Consider the following 21200-nt stretch of genomic DNA (forward strand, 5'->3'; position numbering starts at 1 on the left):
AGTACATCTATTAGACCAATTTTAGTAGGATCTGGAATCGCAGGTAGAATGGTGCCGATTTTGCCCACAATTTCAAATTGCAAAATGTGAATGGGGCTGAAGTAAGAGAAGCTGTTACTGCCTGCCACAGAAGACTGTCTAATCACAGATCAGTGACTTCATTGTCATAATGTGTAGAATACACATTTGGGTTCTTGTTATACTTAATATAACAGCAGCTAGTGGTGTCCAATGTTCTAACAAACCACTTTCTTACAGCTCAATAGTCTTTCCCATAGCACACAATAAAATTGTCAGCATCGCTGGAAAAGGCATTCGCAACTAAAGCGTGAACTAAAGAAAACCTTCCCCTGTAATATGGACAGGAGAATAGGACCAGGAGTTTGTAGTATAAATCAGGAAAGTAACCTACGGTGACAATGCTAGTCAAAGCCCAATATGGACTATGATGCTGGGGGCTATTGCATCCAGTCACACCAACGCTGGGGGTTACTATTGCGCCCAGTGACACCAAGGCTGGGGGTTACTATTGCGCCCAGTGACACCAAGGCTGGGGGTTAATATTGCGCCCAGTGACACCAAGGCTGGGGGTTAATATTGCGCCCAGTGACACCAAGGCTGGGGGTTAATATTGCGCCCAGTGACACCAAGGCTGGGGGTTAATATTGCGCCCAGTGACACCAAGGCTGGGGGTTAATATTGCGCCCAGTCACACCACGGCTGGGGGTTAATATTGCGCCCAGTCACACCACGGCTGGGGGTTAATATTGCGCCCAGTCACACCACGGCTGGGGGTTAATATTGCGCCCAGTCACACCACGGCTGGGGGTTAATATTGCGCCCAGTCACACCACGGCTGGGGGTTAATATTGCGCCCAGTCACACCACGGCTGGGGGTTAATATTGCGCCCAGTCACACCAAGGATGGGGGTTAATATTGCGCCCAGTCACACCAAGGATGGGGGTTAATATTGCGCCCAGTCACACCAAGGATGGGGGTTAATATTGCGCCCAGTCACACCAAGGCTGGGGGGTTAATATTGCGCCCAGTGACACCAAGGATGGGGGATTAATATTGCGCCCAGTCACACCAAGGATGGGGGTTAATATTGCGCCCAGTCACACCAAGGATGGGGGTTAATATTGCGCCCAGTCACACCAAGGATGGGGGTTAATATTGCGCCCAGTCACACCAAGGATGGGGGTTAATATTGCGCCCAGTCACACCAAGGATGGGGGTTAATATTGCGCCCAGTCACACCAAGGCTGGGGGGTTAATATTGCGCCCAGTCACACCAAGGCTGGGGGGTTAATATTGCGCCCAGTCACACCAAGGCTGGGGGGTTAATATTGCGCCCAGTGACACCAAGGATGGGGGATTAATATTGCGCCCAGTCACACCAAGGATGGGGGTTAATATTGCGCCCAGTCACACCAAGGATGGGGGTTAATATTGCGCCCAGTCACACCAAGGATGGGGGTTAATATTGCGCCCAGTCACACCAAGGATGGGGGTTAATATTGCGCCCAGTCACACCAAGGCTGGGGGGTTAATATTGCGCCCAGTCACACCAAGGCTGGGGGGTTAATATTGCGCCCAGTGACAACAAGGATGGGGGATTAATATTGCGCCCAGTCACACCAAGGATGGGGGTTAATATTGCGCCCAGTCACACCAAGGATGGGGGTTAATATTGCGCCCAGTCACACCAAGGATGGGGGTTAATATTGCGCCCAGTCACACCAAGGATGGGGGTTAATATTGCGCCCAGTCACACCAAGGATGGGGGTTAATATTGCGCCCAGTCACACCAAGGATGGGGGTTAATATTGCGCCCAGTCACACCAAGGATGGGGGTTAATATTGCGCCCAGTCACACCAAGGCTGGGGGGTTAATATTGCGCCCAGTGACACCAAGGATGGGGGATTAATATTGCGTCCACGACACCAAGGCTGGGGGTTAATATTGCATCCATTTTCATTGATGCTGGGGGTTAATATTGGCACACTGGCAACAATGTTGGGGATTACTATTGTGTTTACTGACACCAATGTAGGGAAGGTTATTATTGCATTCACTGTCACCAATGCTGGGAGTTATTATTGTAACCACTGACACGAATGCTGGGAGTTATTGTACGCCCAACTTTTTTAGTGTGCAACGCAATCTGCTGCAGAAAACGCAGCATGACCGAAAAACATTTGGGCGATCATTTGAAGATAATAGTACTCATACCATCTCATTTACAAAAAAACGTAAAAAACACTTTTTTTGGTTTCTTTTCTAGTATAGAGCATTAGGCCCCTTTCAGATGAGGAGACTCTGTCAAGCGTATCCGCCTGCTCAGCGAGGAATCTGTACACTGATTAGGCTGATAAAGGACCCGTGTCGGAGCGGACACAGAACAGACACAGCCTGCTGTTCTCTATGGGGTGGTCAGATGAAAACAGACTGCCTGTTTGTTTCCATTCGACTGTCGTCCGATCTGATCGGCCGGACGAATGGGAAACGTATTCCCATCCATCTGTTTTTTAGTGGACTGAAAAGGATGCCAGCGGACACATGTCCACTGACATTCGCCGCTCCATAGAGAACAATGGGTGATCTGATCTGGAAAAAAAAAAAAAAAAAAACACGACGGACAGGCGGACCCGATCAGTCTGCTGGTGTGAAAGGGGCCTTAAAGTAAAATAGAAGATGTTTACAAATACTTGTATTGTACCTGGTACTACCTATCAAAGTAGTGCTTTCTACGAAGAAGGAAACCCTACAGGAGAGAGACCTCAGTTATACAATGGTTCCCTAAATATATATGCTACTGTTCAACAAGAATTAATAAATGTGACAAATACAGTACATACTTCTAAAACAGCAAGGTTAAAGCTGTCACCAACCACCAGCATTGAAAACAGACCATTCTCTTACCACTGAAATTAAGCAAGTGTGTGTAGAAGAATGATTCGCGGTGAAATTTTTCTATGTCCAAAATGGTGGGGCCCTCTAGGCTACTTCGCAGCGTTTTCTTGGAACCGCTTTTTTCAGCAATGAGGGACTCTAGCATGGTTCTCACCATGTACAGCTGTGTCATTTAAAAGGAGATATGTTTGCAGATAGAGAAATACAAGAAAACAAATAAAATATATTCATATAAAAAGACCTAATGACCTTTTAAAAGTGAGCTGCATTTTACTCCTCTTGCCTTTTAAGATGTTACCTACATGTCCCACCTGTAGCCAACAGCACTAAAATCAATGCACCAAACTGAATTCTTCTTAATTTGAAATGCTAGTTTAAAAGTGTAGATAGTGCTACAAAACAGAAATTAACTCATCAAAACTAATCAGAATGCACATTTAACTGAACCGAGATATAAGTGGAAGTGGTCGATCACTACACTTTGTAAATCAATACTGTTAGGTTAGTTTTCCACCTCCCCCAAAATATTGAGTACCAGCCGTCTCTGGTAGGGACTGTATTTTCACCGATAAGATGAAAAGGTCGTACAAATTTAACATTTACGCACAAAGATCAACAGGTTGTGGCATTTATCCAGCACTGACTTATAAAGGCATGTATTTCATACATAGCTCAATTATCAAAAATTAGGTGCAAATGCAGCAGAGTGACTACAGGCAAAACATTTAAATAACATGTAAAAGATCAGGGTATAAAATGCCAATTGCCGTTGTCTCTTGTCACAAACACTAGTTTGGCAAACCATTTTTTAATACAAGTACAGAGTCAATTTACTTACTGTGCAAAAATAAATATCGGCTTACCACCAAAGTTTAACAGAGTTGGATAGGCGTAGGACTGCCTCAGAAACTTTTTTACCACAAGCCACAACTTTTCCATCCCAAGAGACTTGAGCTGTTTGAACAGCTCTGCAGAGCTCAGAGACTCTGCCATTGTGCGCACCATGAAGAGCTGAAATCCAACAGACAGGAAACACAGGAGACCAGGAAGAAGGAGCAAGGGAAACATTCAGAGGTAGTGGTAGAAGGAGGAAAGCAAAAAAGTAAAGAATCATTAGTGTGTTAGAGTAACAGACCTACCTCTAATCTGACTTCCAATTTTTGTTCAAGCGTTATAGAACCCTAAACTGGAAATATGTCTTAATTGGCATATTTAGTATTACAAGGGAGTCATTTATGTGTTAGAATTAGTTTTAAAATAAAGTTGCATTTATGGACCTTAAATTATTGTGTTCACGTTTACACAGACAGGTCAAAGAGATCATTATATTTATCACAAGGGAATTGCTGCACTTAAAAATGTATTAGAAAAAAGGAGAATTATACAAAAAAAATAGCTTTAGTGTTCCATATTAACAGTTTCAGGCTGTACAGATGGCGCCATTCATCAGAGTGGAACACGTAGAACTTTTTAGAATTATATATAAAAAAAAAATTTTATTTTAATAGAAAAGCAGGTTTTAGCACATGCCAGCAAATCCACAAATCCAGCATACTCCTTGAAAATTAAGGTGTACACAGCAGTCAGCAAGTGCCAATGTCAACAAATATATTGGTTTACCAATTTCCCTTTGATTACAGGTGCATTGTGCCTATGAGCCCAGAAATATATTCAGATTTAAACAGGGGCCTTAACACAGAGTAAAAGTCCCGATTTAGGACCAGCTGGACCTGTACTGTGTAGAGAGTAGGCTAATGGTACAGCTAAAAGAGGGACTGCTAAGAGCATGCAGCCAGTGTCATTGCTAGTTTTACTGAGAATCAGCAGTTTTCTTAGTATAGTTACCAGGTAGAAAGAACAGCACTAGACTCGTTAGCAGGAAAGCAACACACAGAAGATTGCAGCCCAATAACCCAGTGAGAGATGCACATCACTTCCAGCCATCAAAAGCAAAGCAGCAGAGAAGAGAAGAAAACATTGGTGGTAATCGATTGGTTCAATTGTAAGATTAACCTGGTCATTTTTGAATTAGATGAAGCTGAAATCACATCATTCCCGTCAACCTCTCTCATTATAACTTAAAATGATAAAAACATACAATTAAGCAACATTCAAATCAATTACACGCTTAACAAAAACTAAACATACAATTAAGAACAAATATGTTAAAACTATGGATCAAGGACTGGTAGATCAATCAGTTAAAGAAAAAAAATGAATACATACGTTTTCATAGACTATTCATCCCTCAGTAACTTTGACAAAGGTGGTCCCCAATTTACTTAAAGTATGTGTGAACATACTTTATGCAAAATACACTGTTGTAAAGCAAGTTATAGGCTCGTCCTATAACTATACAAACTGTTTTCAGTTTTTTACGCCAATGGTCACATGACTTCAGAGCCTTCTCATGTTGTACTCTGATCGTGGGGGTATTTCAATGTTGGAAGACGGCGGGCTGTAAGGTCTAACACAGTGGAGAAATACCTTCCTTGTTTTGTATGTTGTACTCTAGGAGTATGCCCTTCTGCGCTCCAGTGATACACAGTGAGGAATTACTCTCACTTCCTGAACATAAACACAGGCATGGCATGCTTGTCTCTTATCTATTACCAAACTGACCACACTGGCATGGATTTGCTTCCATGCCTAACTTGGTCAGTTAGGAAAAGTAGAAGGGGCTGGCAGGGTCACCGGGTATCTGTACCCAAAGACACATACTGAAAGACAAGTGGATAACTTAACACTTCTGCACTTAGTAGTAAAGTAATCAGACTGTCTCCTCAAGTTACATTGGCAACGGAGAGTCCCATGTTACTACTGCTGTATACCTAGCAGAGGTGTTGGCTGTCTACAACTAGTGTGATTATTTTTAAATCCAGTCAGACGTTACTGAAAAGGAGGGAGGAATTGTCTTTTATTATTGCATAAAGAATTGCAGCAAAGTAAAAAACTGGCTGGTTGTCATAAGCAAAAAACAACTTTCAGTGACATTTCCTTCCCTGTTACTAACACCCCTGTACTCCCAGCAAAGCTATAAGATGTCCCTGAGAACAGAAGATGAGAAATTATGTTCTAACCATACTTAACCCAATTATTTTTTCTGTAACCTGGTAACCCAAACTGAGGAGATGATGGATAAAATGCATTAGCAGAGGTCATCTTCAGTGCATGTCAAAGCATTTAGAGGACTGAGAAACAGAGGTAAGTTAATCTTATGGAAATCTCAACTGTTCCTGTATAATTTGACCTGAGACTTGTTTCTTTCACATGCCGATCGGTCTTTCAATGAGAAGGAAGACTTTCCTAACCAAGATGTATAGAATGCTATCTTTCAGGATCAACTAATCTTTGTTACGTACAGTTTTCAATGTAACCTCTGCTTATGTCATTTTTCATCATATTGCGAGTGACAGGCTTCCTTTAAATGTAATACGCTAATGAACAAATAAGTATTTTAACTACCATTCCTAATCACAAAAAAGCAATGGATGATGTACCTGAGTGCTGGATGGTCCTACTGCACGTCTTGGAACTTTGATGTCAAACCCAGTCTTGGGGTCTTTTTCCCCTCTAAGAGCAGGGTCATTAAATGGTTCACATCCTGCACCCCAGTCACAGACTGTTTTTCTGATTGCCTGAAGCACACTACAACAGAGATAAGCAGACTTTATTAGTTACATCTGACAGCATTCCCAAAAGCATGCAAAAAAAATTCAGTTAAGCAATAAACAAAAACAGTCAACGTTTCTGCAAAATCTGTTGATGGTAATTTAAAACAACCTAGGGCACACTGTAAAACGTAACATAATATTAGATATGAAAACAGCTAAATATAAACCAATCCCCCCCCCCCCCATAAAAAATTAAAAAAAAGGTACACTTCATTTCCTCCAATATGTAGGTTTCCCTTTACATATAAACATGCTCATAAGATTAACCTTTGGATAACATTTTTCTTCTTTTTGATAGCTTGTCTTAATGGCTCACGAAGGGTGACCTGTGCAAAGTCTTGCAGAGCTGCATATATTGTGTGACGAATCGCATGGTTAAACACACTCTCCATACGACCCATAAGAACTTGCAAACCTTTAATCATCGCAACCACCTAAAATAGATAACAAAAAGGGGAATAAAAAGGTTACTTGTATGAGAGAGAAATTGAAATATATAATTTCTCATTTTATTTGTTAAACATTTGACCAAGACATACTAATGAAAACTACTACAAGTTTGTACTGCTGGGCATAAAGATACTTACCAAAATGAGACAAAATGGACAGAAGTAGTAGTTCTGATACAAGTCCAAAACAGATCTTTTTTCACACACCTAACAGTGATTTTAATATCCATTCACTCAATAACCTCTAAGCTCTGCTTTTCATTTTTTACAGTTCGAAAGCAGCCACTACAGGGCCTGGCTAATGAAAAGTATTGCTATGTTTAAATTCAATCAGTCTGCACTGATCAGCAATACAATATAGAGAGACAGGTCTGTACATCAGAAACAAGAACATGAAAAATAATAAAAACAAATACAACCGCTAGAGGAAGACAACCCCTACATCAGTTTAGCCAAGCTCTGCCCAACGCCATTCAAGGGTTCCAAACAGAATCACATGCCTGACGAAGGGGTCCTGCACGGCTACGAAATGTTGCATTTGTTTTTGTTTTTTTTTTGCTTGTGACGTGATCATGCTTCAATAAAAAGATTGTTTGGACAAAACTCAAAGATCCGTAGTGTGCTGGCAAATATTTACACTTTACACAGAATGCACACAGAGATTCCGATTGCGTTCCTTAATGCTTAGTCCTTGTCTGCAGATACAGTATGTGTCTCTCTATATTGTACTGCTGTTCACTGAAGTTAGGCTTATCATAAATTAATCTGTTTATGCTGGCTACAACTGTTGATGCCAGCTACAACTGTTGATGCCAGTTCTTAAACCATAGGGGGGAAAAAAAATGTTAGACTATGCAAATTTGCTATATTAAAATAGTTATTGGGTTTTTAACCACTTAAGCCTTGTATCATTTGGCTGGCCAAAGACCAGAGCACTTTTTGCGATTCGGCACTGCGTCCTTTTTTTCCCCACAAATAGAACTTTCTTTTGGTGGTATTTGATCACCTCTGCGTTTATTTTTTGCGCTATAAGCAAAAAAAATTACAATTTTGAAAAAAAAAACACATTATTTTGAACTTTTTGCTATAATAAATGTCCACAAAAAATATATAAAAAAAACTTTTTTTCCCTCAGTTTAGGTGGATATGTAGGAGAATAAGTATTTTTGGTAAAACAAAAAAAAAAAACGCAATAAGCGTATATTTATTGGTTTGCGCAAAAGTTATAGCGTCTACAAAATAGGGGATTGTTTTATGACATTTTTATTATAATTTTTTTTTACTAGTAATGGCGACAATCAGTGATTTTTATTGTGACTGCTACATTTTTGACACATTTTTGGGACCACTGGCATTAATACAACGATCAGTGCAATTAAAATTGCATTGATTACTGTAAAAATGTCACTGGCAGTGAAGGGGTTAACACTAGGGGGCAGTGAAGGGGTTAATATGTATCCTAGGGAGTGTTCTAATTGAAGGGGGGATGGGACTGTGCAGAGAAACTCTGTATGAACAGCAGATCTGTCAGTTCACTGATCAGAGAACCAGAATCTGTGTTTTAACACACACAGCTCCTGGTTCTCCATGTGCCCCAAGCAATCACGGGAGCCTGTCAGTGATCGAGACCACCAGGCACTTGCACCAGCTCGGGGAGCGAGCGGGCCTCCTAGTAGCCGTTTATGTTACCGATGTGACATAACGGTGATTCGCGCAGCCGAACCATGCTGCCGCAGTACAACTGCGATGGCTGGTCGGTTAGTGGTGCAGTTATTTTTCTAACCTATAACGAACATGTAATCCAATGACAATAAGATCTACAACATTGGTCCTCAACCACGGTCCTCAAGTACCTCCCAACATCATGTTTTGGGAATTTCTTTTAAATAAAATAGATGTCCAAAATACCAAGCCATAGACTGATTTAAAGCACATGTACAAGATAAAGGAAAACCTGAAAACATGGCCTGTTGAGGGTACTAGAGGATCGATGTTGAGAACCACCAATCTAAAATCTAGATTCTAGATCAGCATGGTATCATTTTTTCTTTCAATTCACCACCTTTGGGTACTGTCAGACAAGCAGTTTTGATTCCCAGCTCAACAGCAGCAGAGCAGGGGACCCTGCTGAATCAGAGCGGAAGTGATGATTCATCCTTGTCTGTTCAATGTTTTTCTCACCGAGCTGAAAGGAACCCTGTTAAGATCTATGGGCAGGTGAATGTAAATAAACATGCATCGATTTATATCCTTTTACCTCTGATCTATTACATTTAGGTCTGAAAAAACAAAAAAGATTTTTTTTCTGACCAAGACAGACTTCGGTGTAGTCAGATGTAAATCGGCATGCATCCACAGACTAACACAGACTAGCCATCTTCCATTGAGATCGTCCCGAAAAATTGCTAGGTTTCAACATTAATACTTTCTTTCAAATGCAAGTTACAAATAATTACAGAAGGAGTAAAAGAAAGAAACTGATCATATACCTCCACCAAAGCAAACTTCTCCTCACTGGTGTAATTGTAGCGTGTTGCTCGTTCATACTCTTCAGCATTGTCTGGGCAATCTTTGTTAGAATATTTGTCGGTTGGGTGCACCAGCTTCCAGGAATACTAGAATGAAATAAAATTTAAAGAGCTGAGCATTGATTAGAAAAATAGATTTAAAAATGTGCCTAAACCATAGTCCATTTAAATAATAAAAAAATTAAAAAAATCTAACAAACATTTAGTCTTGGAGCTACTGTAGGCCTGGTTGACACTAGTGTGCCTTCAGGTGCAGCTGAAAGCCTCATACACACGATCGGACTTTGTACAAACTTTCCCGTGGATTTTTGTACAAAGGGCGTCGGCCGAGAACTTGTATTGCAGAGATATGCAATTAGCAGACCTCCAGCTGTTGTAGAACTACAAGTCCCATGAGGCATAGCAAGATTCTGACAGCCACAAGCATGACACCCAGAGGCAGAGGCATGATGGGACTTGTAGTTTTGCAACAGCTGGAGATCCGCTAATTGCATATCCCTGCTGTATTGCATACACACGGCAGGACTTTTTCAGCCAACTTTGACCAAATCACGTGGTTTTTCTGCTCTTTACCGCCACCTTTGGTCAACTTCTGTATTGTTGTCTGATCCTTTGCATTGGTTCTGAGCATGCGTGTTTGTACTTTGTACAAAAGTCCTATGGTTTTCTGTACACACGATCGGACTTTGCTCCATCTGACTTTTGTTGCCAGAAAGTTTGTCCGTTCGCACAGCCAACAAAAGTCAGATGAAAACCAAAAAAGTTTGTCCGATGGAGCGTACACGCGGTCGGATGTTGCTCCAAAACAGCTAATTTGAATGTTTGTTGTCAAAAAGTCTGATCGTGTGTATGCGCCTTAAGTAGCACACAACTGCACAACAAAATAAATCTCATTGTTTTCAATGGTGCTCATTTTAATCAATGTGATTCAGAACGGTGCGATTTTGGAAAAGGTTCTTGCACTACTTTGGTGAAATTTACAGTGCGACTTGACCCCACAGAGTACCTGTAAATTTCATATCTTGGAGTACAATACAGGACACGGATTGATTCTTAGACCATGGGTCACACACCGCTACCTTCAGATAGACACTGGTAAAAGCTTTGCTGGGACAGTCCCCCAGTGTACCCTTATAACCCCCACCCATTTCATAAGGCTCCTATTTTTTTATTTATTTTTTAGCAAGCAATAAAGGAGGAGATCACAAAGAAAAGAGAAATAAAAAAATAAAAATAAAAAGAAAAGAAAGGAGGGACCTGCATCTCTAAGATATGGTATTTATATGTATGTGAAAATTTCTATTATCTTAATCTTATAGGACACAAGAACGGATTAGATCATGGGATGTTGCTAAGCAATAATTTGAGTATTGGGCAACAAATGGCCAGAACAGCAGCAACAAGCCCACAGGAAAAAAAAAGAGAAGGGGCAACAAACCTGAACAGAGAGTTGACACCACCTTGTAGCCAAAACAAGCAAAGGCTCAAACAGCGGCCTGATGAAAATACATTTTCCAAACGTGAATAGAGGATCAGGTGGGGATCCAGCAACTTGTGAAGTTGCCAGATGCTGTAAAATCAGATTAACCCAAACATCTCTGGGAGAATGGGCCCAGGTAGGGAAGGTGGGATTCATTACCTAAGGGCAGGAGCCTTACAGAAAAAAAAACAAAAAAAAACAAAAAAACAAACAACCACTCAGCCAGGTGGAAGGAGAGGGAAAAATCCCATAGTATCATGTGTAGCCTACTCCGATGGACAAAGTGCCACACATGCTCAGATCAAATTCCTAGACCAAAGCTATTGGCTACTAGCCTGAACGTAGTCCCGTCGTAACAAAATAATGTCATCACGTTATGTACAATCGGATTTTGCGACAACTTTGTCCGACCGTGTGTATGCAACAGTTTCGAACAAAATCCAACGGATTTGGTTGTCAGAATGTCCGACTGTGTGTACAAGGGCTAATACAAAAGTATAAAAACATTCATAGCTGGAGATGCACGTTAAGTAGTAGGCAAATGTCGGGCCACCTACAGATCACATGCGGAGAAGGAAACTAATGCTTTCAGAGAACAGGGGCAACTTTTCCAGGCATCTTCGTGGTTGTGCTGCCACCTTCAGATGATTGAGCACAGGCAGAGAAAGACAGTAATCCCTGCTAGACATAATATGTCAATATGGCTCAAAAACCTTAAGTAACACAGGTTAGAACCCCACACAGCCATCTGCAAGATCTTTCTTTCAAAAGATGTGCTTTCATAGGCCCAAACAGATACCTGGTAAAACTTAGTAAAGATATAAAAGATATAAATAGAATACGAGGTAGCAGCCACTCAAACTGAGAAAAAAATTGTGGTAAAGAGAAATATAAATTAATGGTGTACAGCTTGTCTGTAATATACTTAACCACTTCAGCTCCGGACCAATAAACACCTTAAGGACCAGAGGTCTTTTTGCAATTTCGCACTGCGCTGCTTTAACTGGTAATTGCGCTGTCATGCAATATTGCACCCAAACGAAATTAGCGTCCTTTTCTTCCCACAAATAGAGCTTTCTTTTGATGGTATTTGATTGCCTCTGCGATTTTTTTTTTTTGCGATATAAATGGAAAAAGAGCGAAAATTTTGAAAAAAAAAAGATATTTTCTTCTTTTTGTTATAAGAAAAATCGAATAAACTAAATTTTAGTCATACATTGAGGGCAAAATTTATTCAGCCACATGTCTTTAGTAAAAAAAATGTCAATAAGCGTATATTTTTTGGTTTGCGCAAAAGTTATAGCGTCTACAAACTAGAGTACATTTTCTGGAATTTACACAGCTTTTAATTTATGACTGCCGATCTCATTTCTTGAGGTGCTAAAATGGCAGGGCAGTACAAATCCCCCCCAAATGACCCCATTTTGGAAAGTAGACACCCCAAGGAAATTGCTGATGGGTATGTTGAGCCCATTGAATATTTATTTTTTTTGTCCTAAGGGATTGAATAATGACAAAAAAAAAAAGTTGTCACTAAATGATATATTGCTCACACATGCCATGGTTATATGTGGAATTGCACCCCAAAATATATTCCGCTACTTCTCCCGAGTATGGGGATACCACATGTGTGGGACTTTTTGGGAGTCTAGTCGCGCACGGCACCCCGAAAACCAATCACCACCTTCAGGATTTCTAAGGGTGCAAATTTTTGATTTAACTCCTCACTACCTATCACAGTTTCAAAGGCCATAAAATGCCAAAATAGCACAAAACCCCCCAAAATGACCCCATTTTGGAAAGTAGACACCCCAAGCTATTTACTGAGAGGCATGTTGAGTCCATGGAATATTTTATATTTTGCCACAAGTTGCGGGAATATTACAAACTTTTTTTTTTTGCACCAAGTTGTCACTAAATGATATATTGCTCACACATGCTATGGGCATATGTGAAATGACACCCCAAAATACATTCTGCTGCTTCTCCCGAGTACGGGGATACCACATGTGTGGGACTTTTTGGGAGTCTAGTCGCGCACGGCACCCCGAAAACCAATCACCACCTTCAGGATTTCAAAGGGTGCAAATTTTTGATTTAACTCCTCACTACCTATCACAGTTTCGAAGGCCATAAAATGCCAAAATAGCACAAAACCCCCCCAAATGACCCCATTTTGGAAAGTAGACACCCCAAGCTATTTACTGAGAGGCATGTTGAGTCCATGGAATATTTTATATTTTGCCACAAGTTGCGGGAATATTACAAACTTTTTTTTTTTGCACCAAGTTGTCACTAAATGATATATTGCTCACACATGCTATGGGCATATGTGAAATGACACCCCAAAATAAATTCTGCTGCTTCTCCCGAGTACGGGGATACCACATGTGGGGGACTTTTTGGGAGCCTAGCCACGTACGGGACCCCGAAAACCAAGCACTGCCTTCCGGATTTGAATATAAAATGCTATAAAAAACAAACTAACCAGAGTCACCCGTAACACTTATACGGTGATCAGTGGTGAAAGGGTTAACTAGGGGCAATCAGGGGGTTCAAATTTTTATTAGGTAGTATATGGGGGTCCCTGGCGCTATATAAAAACCTGACGGGGAACCTAAATAACTAACTGGCTAACCAGCGTCACCAGTGACACTTATACTGTGATCGCTGGTGAAAGGGGGTGAAAGGGTTAACTAGCAGCAATCAGGGGGTTAAAACCATTATTGGGTAGTATATCGGGGTACCTAGCGCTATAAAAACCTGGCGGTGAACCTAAAAAAATAACTAGCTACCTAGCGACACTAGCGACACTGATGCAGCGTTCAGAAAAATTATCGCTTAGTGACACTGGCAAAAGGGGGTGAAAGGGTTAACTAGCGGCAATCAGGGGGTTAAAACCATTATTGGGTAGTATATCGGGGTACCTAGCGATATAAAAACCTGGCGGTGAACCTAAAAAAATAACTAGCTACCTAGCGACACATGCAGCGATCAGAAAAATGATCGCTTAGTGACACTGGCAAAAGGGGGTGAAAGGGTTAACTCTAGGGGCAATCAGGGGGTTAAATCTTTATTGGGGGTGATAGGGGGCTACCCTGGACCTAACACTAACTGTCCTGACAGTTTTTACTGTCACAACTGACACTGAATGCATTGATCAGTAAAGAAATGATCAATGCAATCAGTGACACTGTGACTGGGGGGGGGAGGGGGGGCGGGGGGGATCGGGGGGCGATCGGGGGGGGGTTTGTGTGCCTGTGTGTACCTACATGTCAGTGTAGTGTTGGTGCACACTTACTATTAGTCTTCTCCTCGTAGTCCGGTCAAAAAGACCGCCCCGAGGAGAGTGACATCACTTCCTCCTTCCTGTGTAAACAATACACAGGGGAGGAAGCTTCTCATTGGCCAGGAGCGATCCAGAGGGGGTGGCCGAAAACCAACGGCCATCCCCTCATCACGGAGCGCTCCTGGACCGAATCGGACCGCCGTAAACAGCGGGAGGGGGTCCGATCGGACCCCCCACCCGCTGGAAGGCAATCACGTAGATGTACGTGATTGTGCCTGCCTGTGCCATTGTGCTGACGTACAATGGCAATACGGTGGTCCTGAAGTGGTTAAGGTAAAATAACGTATTTATCGGCATATAACACGCACCCCAAGTTTAGGAGGGAATTTTAAGGAAAAAAAAAACTTACATTTAAATGCCCATCAATGCAGCCTTATCAGTGTCCATCTGCAGCCTTGTCCATCATTGCACCCTTGTCAGTGTCATTTGCAACCTTGTCATGCAGCCTTGTCAGTGTTATTTTCAGCTTTGCCATTTAAAAATGGCGCCGCTGAGATACAGAGCCGGATGTCCTGCTTTCGGCCGTTCTCGGCGGCTTTCGGCCACAAGCCGCCTAGAACAGCCGAAAGCGGCCCACAGGCTCACAATTGGCAGGAGATCGGCGTATAACACGCACCCACGATTTTCCCCTGATTTTAAGGGGAAAAAAGTGCATGTTATACTCTGATAAATACGGTAGCTGATTTCGCCCGATTTCTGGGTATACAAGATGTAAGATTTGTTATACTTCTTTTTTTTCTAAGACTTCATAGTGTCCGGTATTATGAGAGTCGACTTTTTTTCTTTGCAAATTTTGCAATGCTTTCTTATTGTTGAAAAGTTTGCATTGTTTTCTTATGGAAAATCTTCAATAAGAAAAATGGAGGAATTAAAAAAAAAAAAAAAAAATCATCCTATACTGTCATTTTGTAGCAGGGATGATGTTAAGGACTATGGAAGGAATGCAGCTGAATACATCACAAAGAAAGGCAGAGGGCCACTAGGTATACTCATGAAAAGTAATAAATTACAAAGTAAGTAACAGAAGAACATAATGCACAACAGTAGCAAGAATGAAGCTGGAAGAGCACTGAGGAGAGATGGGAAGATGTGTAGTCTGGAGAAGGAATATGCACTATAGTAGGGAGACCTATGCCACATAGACACGACCGGACTTTCCAGCAGACTAGGAATCAGTCTGGACAATCTTATCGCATGTGGGCTAATCCGATCATTTTTCGTTTAAAAAAAATAAAAAAATTCAGACGGACCTAGAAATAGAACTTTTCAAATCTGTCCGACGGACTCAATTCCTATCGGGAAAGCCGTTCGTCTGTATGCTGGTCCAGCGGACCAAATACGACACGACACAAGGAAAGTTATTGGCTACTGGCTATTGAACTTCCTTTTTTAGTCCCGTCTTACATAATCGCGTTCAAAACGAATGGACTAAGTCCATTCATGTATGGCTAAGTCCGTTTGGAAAGTCCGTCAGAATTCCGCCAGGAAAACCGTCGGATCTAGTCTGCCAGAAAAATCCAGTCGTGTTTACGTGGCATTAGAGGGCAGCTGAAGGAATGCTCTGTAATCAATTACACTACCGCCACACATTTGTGAATTGCAGAGTCGCAAACAGTTATTTCCTTAGTGCCGTTTATAAATGTCGCTAGAGAAAGTCACCCAGTGAAAATCACATTGCAGTGATTTCAAATGTAAACTCACTACTGTTTACATTGTTGATCCTTCCCTGCCCTCTTACAATGTAGGAAGGGGAGAAAATAGTAATCCATCAATGGAAAATTAATGAATGGTTCAGCAGTACCTTGAGATGTGGAGGTGTTACTTTCCAAAAAGGGTATTTTTGTTTTTTGAGATGTTTTATAATCAAAAGAAAACATTTTTTTTAAAACATTTAGTCTTTTTTTTATTCCTATTTATGGTAATAAATAGGAGCTCCAGTGGTTATTACATGCCGCCAAAAAAAATTATTAATTTGGGTACAGAGTTGCATAAATGAGAAATGATCAGACTATTACAGCACATAAAACTAAAAAAATGGCTGGGTTACAAAAAAAGATATTACAGGGTGGTACTTAAAGTGTTACTAAACCCAGGACCCTGCATTCTCTATCTGGCCTTCCACAGTACACGGAACATGGAAATGTAATTATTTTAGTAAATCTAAACTGCTAAATACCTTTTCTCATCAGCAGTATATAGCAGTCTTGCGACTTCTATCAGTGTCCATCCGAGCACTAGTTAAAGCTTGTAGGAGAGGACGTCTCACTAGTTTTGACATCTGGGATCCTCCTGCTGGAGTTTCCAATTGCGCATGTTTGACGGGGCAAAGCCTTTTATTGTGCTAAATTTTGTTTTGTTTTTTGTTCCCGCTACTGCGGTTTTTTACACTGTTTTGTATTACTTTATTGTCAAAACCCAAATAAAAAGAAATTTGTAAAAAAATAAAAATAAATTGCTTGCAGGAGTTTCCATGCTCCTCTGACTGTCCTATGAGGCTGCATGACCCCTGACCCTTGCCAAAGCATGCAGGCGGCCAGGTCAGGAAAGGGGGGGGGGATATATCAGCGAGCGAGTGCACGCCCCCCCCCCCCATCCTGAACCATACCAGGGCACATCGGCCTCATCCCCACAAACGTGGCCAGTGGTTGTGGGGATATGCGAGCAGGGGGCTAATTGGAATTTGGAAGCCCCCTTTGAAAACGGGATCCCCAGATCCCTCCCTCACATGTGAATGAGTATCGGGTACTTAACTATTCAAACACAAAATGGTCACAAGCAGTGGCGGCCCGTCCATAGGGGGCGCCCGGGCGCCGCCCCCCCCTGTGTGGTAAAAAAAAAAAAAAAAAAAAAAAAAAATGTAAAAAAAAAAATAAAGTTTTAAAACTGCCCCTTTAAAAAAAAAAAAAAAACGGTCTTTAAGGAAGTGCTCGAGCGCCGGTCACAGTGCACGCCGGGAAACGCCACGCCAATGCAATCATGAGATTGCAGGCGTGGCGCTTCATTTGCGGGCGTTTAGCCCGCCTCAGGGCGCTTTCTGAAGCGCTGAGTAGCTTCCGCCCGGCGCTGTAGTATGTGTTACTACGGCCGGGGGGAAGGTTGATTGACATCTGAGTTGACTCAGATGTCACTTCCTGTCTTCTCTCTCCCATCTCACCTGAGAGAGGAAACAGGAAGTAAGAGGAGTAGAGCGGTGTGAGGAGCGGCTGCGGAGGTGACACAGTCAGGTAAGTGGGCTTCGTGTGTGTGTGTGTGTGTGTGTGTGTGTGTGTGTGTGTGTGTGTGTGTGTGTGTGTGTGTGTGTGTGTGTGTGTGTCACATCGTCAGGCAGAGACTGGAAACGTGTTGCCTGAAGGTAACGTGCAGGTACAGCCCCTACTTTTCTGTATGTTTCTGGGGAAGTGAAAGCAATAACATCTGTTCTTATGCGATCTAGATCTAAATTAACATTATTAAAGCACTATATAGCTTGTGTCCGTTTTGAAAATCTTGTATCCACCGTTAGGATATAGACAGTCCTGGCTTTGAACAGGATTTGTGCTTGAGTGTGCCCAAAAAAGAACATGAAGGCTTTACTCAGATACTGCACAGTCACTTTGCAAGTTTTTTTTGCAATTAGCTTCAGACTTCTTTGGATATTTTTGGGGCTTTAAGATCCATACTTTTTGCAAACAAGTTCTGTTGCTATAAAATTGAATAGTCCAATATTTGCTTATCAGCACTACAGTTATTAACAGGCAATATAGATGCACTTTCAGCATCACATTTTACACTAGCGGAGCATTTAACACAATTTTGTTGTCAAAATTGTGACTTTGAAGCATAATGCCACCTTTCAGCATGTATGAGGCAGTGAAATACTCCAGGTGGTTATAACACCCATACATTGCCAATCTAACATGAGCACAACCATTACAAGTCCACTGTGCTCACTAGGTAATTGCAGCATGCTTGGGGTAAATACCGTATATACTCGAGTATAGGCCGACCCGAATATAAGCCGAGGCCCCCAATTTACCCCCAAAAAAACTGGCAAACTTATTGACTCGTGTATAAGCCGAGGGTGAGACATGCCTGTCCATCCCTGTGTGTGTGTCCGTCCATCCCTGTGTGTCCGTCCATCCCTGTGTGTCCGTCCATCCCTGTGTGTCCGTCCATCCATCCCTGTGTGTGTGTGTGTGTGTGTCCATCCATCCGTCCATCCATCCCTGTGTGTGTCCATCCATCCATCCATCCATCCCTGTGTGTGTGTGTGTCCATCCATCCATCCCTGTGTGTGTGTCTCCATCCATCCATCCATCCCTGTGTGTGTGTGTCTCCATCCATCCATCCATCCCTGTGTGTGTGTGTCTCCATCCATCCATCCCTGTGCGTGTGTGTGTGTTATTTTGCTCACTAGATATACAGACACTTCTCTTATGGTGCTGCAGAATGTTGTACATTGCTTATCTTATTGCAAGTCTATCAGGCATGGTCTGCCTGGCCTAAACCAATCAGTTGTCTGCTTTGTGTAATGGTCTAAGACGCCTTCAGAGTTTTCAGTACCCTGGTGGAATCTTCTATTCGTGGCAAAGCCATTTTATATGGTGTGTGTGTGTTCCTATAGTACTTTTTATAAAAGTTTTCAACCACAGAGATCCAAAAATAATTAAATTTGTTACAAATCCCAATCGATAAAACAAACTTATTTTATAATCAAGAATCATTCAAATAAAAAGACATTGGTTTGGATTCAAGCGGGAGAGACGGCAGCCCCACTGAGTGCCGTTCGCAGCGTGAACAATCCATGCACCATCTTTCATCAGCGTGAGTCAATAGATTCTGCAGTCTAATTGCAACAATTTCACACTCATCTGACGATTGTCTTACCAGCCAGGAAAATGATCCTTAAATTGCTCTCGCTCCCATCTCTTGAAGGGGAATAACATTTTCTCCTCTGCGTATTAATCAGGCATTCGGAGGAGACAATGCCGCTGTGAGGAACGCAAGCCTCACCTGAATTTATTGGAAAAGCCCAACAGGAGATGCAACTAAATTCTCTCAGAAGTTCTGAAATTGGGAGCATTAACAGTTTTCATCCAACTGTTACAATGTGATGCCAGAACACCCACGCAGATAAATCAGATGTAATAACGGGGCCTTTAACTATGTAAATTCATACTATAATCTTGGAAATTTCTGGGTGTGGCTTATGAGAAGTGGGAGGGGCCAACTGTGGATGGGCGGGGTCTTGCGCCCCCCCATCCTAAAACTTCACCAGCCGCCACTGGTCACAAGGTAATAAACACACACAATTTTTGACAATTCTTTTACTGCATGCAATAATTTATGCACATGAGTAACGCGATACCATTATCGCATTCAGTAATTGACCCCAATGTGTCTTTAATATAAGCAACAAAACCACAATAGTCATAGTCCAGCCCATTTTCTTTTTACCAATTTACTTTAGTAACTTATCAGCAGAACAAGTGCTCACTTTATAAAAAAATATTTATATCATCTATTACAGTGCATTTAATCAAGCTACTGGCCATGCTCTAATTGCAATAGCTTCCTCAAACGAAGGCAGATCAAATATGTGCTTATATCTCCAACAAAGATAATTAGCAACATGTAGGAAAAAAGGCGTGCAAGAATGAACAAGTGCTTGCAAATTCTCTGGTAACACTAGGGCGTAAACACCTACAAGGCCCAACTGCTACAAACAATGGTTGTATCGGTTGAATTACTTGCAAATATCAGGTCATGTATGAAAAGCCTTAAAAGTATACTGTATGTATATAGATGCACAGCTCATGGGCACAAACAGAATGGATGCTTCACTTGTGTTTGACAACCTACCACTTCCATTACATGAGCACTCCATTGAGATAAGAGCTGAAGTCCTTGCAAGGCCAAGTCAAAGAGTTTCCGGTATTCAGAATCTGTCTTTTGCGCTTCCTGGCGACCAGATCCGGTCACTACCTAAGAAATGCATAGAATGGAATATTACAGTTTTTTGTACAGAATAGACAGTATAACCATACAGGTTATGGTGAGAAAAGACTAAAAGTTCTCAACACCAGTGCATAGCACAGTAATGTCTTAAAAAGCGGGTGCAGCCATCCTAACCATTCCTTTGTGCCCCATCAGCCAGATGCACAGTCACAACTACCGGTGTATAGTGTGAAAATAGCCTAATTTTAAAGAGCCATTTATAGCAAACTGCATACAGCTGTTTCATTTATTTTTTTGGCAATCTTTAGAGCACTGTATGAAAACACACTAATTAGAGCAGAGGCTTCCAAATTTTGCAGTATGCGGGCCACATTGGTATTTTTTCTGTCTAGTAACTTGTAAAGTATACAACGTCCCCATTAGATTTTTTTTATCAGGGTACCTACTATCTTGTGTCCAGGGGTGATCATTCGTGCAACGACAGGAGGTAATTGCTGCATACGTGTTTACCCGGCGACATAGCTGCCCGCTGTCAGTTTGTCTTTCATTAATACATGCAGGTAATTATATAATATTCATGTTATAAGTCACATTTACATAATTCAAATTATATATATATATATATATATATATATATATATATATATATATATATATATATAATTTTTTTTTTTATCATCACTGACAAAGTTAGCAACACTTTGCATTTCTTTCACAGTTCCTGGATAAATCATTTAACTCTACAGACAACTCCAATCAGCCTCAGGGGAAAAGTCTACTGCTGGTCCGCTGAGATAAAAGCAGGATTTTGGGATGCTCTTGTGAGGCCAGACATGAAAACATCTAAACAACAGAAAGCATAGCG

The 21200-nt window shown here is 41.6% G+C and overlaps 1 protein-coding gene across 3 annotated transcripts in view; it reads right to left on the minus strand.

Annotated features, from left to right (window-relative positions):
- The window catches only part of LOC143983284 (cytoplasmic FMR1-interacting protein 1), a 155830-nt gene that overhangs the window by 67568 nt on the left and 67062 nt on the right, over positions 1–21200 (minus strand). Inside the window, exons 12-16 of one of the 3 annotated variants that reach the window (XM_077482793.1) lie at positions 20240–20362; positions 9531–9656; positions 6860–7026; positions 6419–6566; positions 2928–3081 (exon numbers count right to left, since the gene is read on the minus strand). In XM_077482793.1, coding sequence (XP_077338919.1) covers positions 2928–3081; positions 6419–6566; positions 6860–7026; positions 9531–9656; positions 20240–20362 — 718 coding nt within the window. Of the gene's footprint in view, positions 1–2927; positions 3082–3781; positions 3930–4763; positions 4902–6418; positions 6567–6859; positions 7027–9530; positions 9657–20239; positions 20363–21200 lie in introns of those variants that run through there. The other 2 variants (XM_077482794.1, XM_077482796.1) reach the window with 2 other exon arrangements.

This window comes from Lithobates pipiens, unplaced genomic scaffold (genome assembly GCF_037356315.1).
Source record: "Lithobates pipiens isolate NorthernLeopardFrog02 unplaced genomic scaffold, aLitPip1_a1.2 Scaffold_16, whole genome shotgun sequence".
Classification (NCBI taxonomy): domain Eukaryota; kingdom Metazoa; phylum Chordata; class Amphibia; order Anura; family Ranidae; genus Lithobates; species Lithobates pipiens.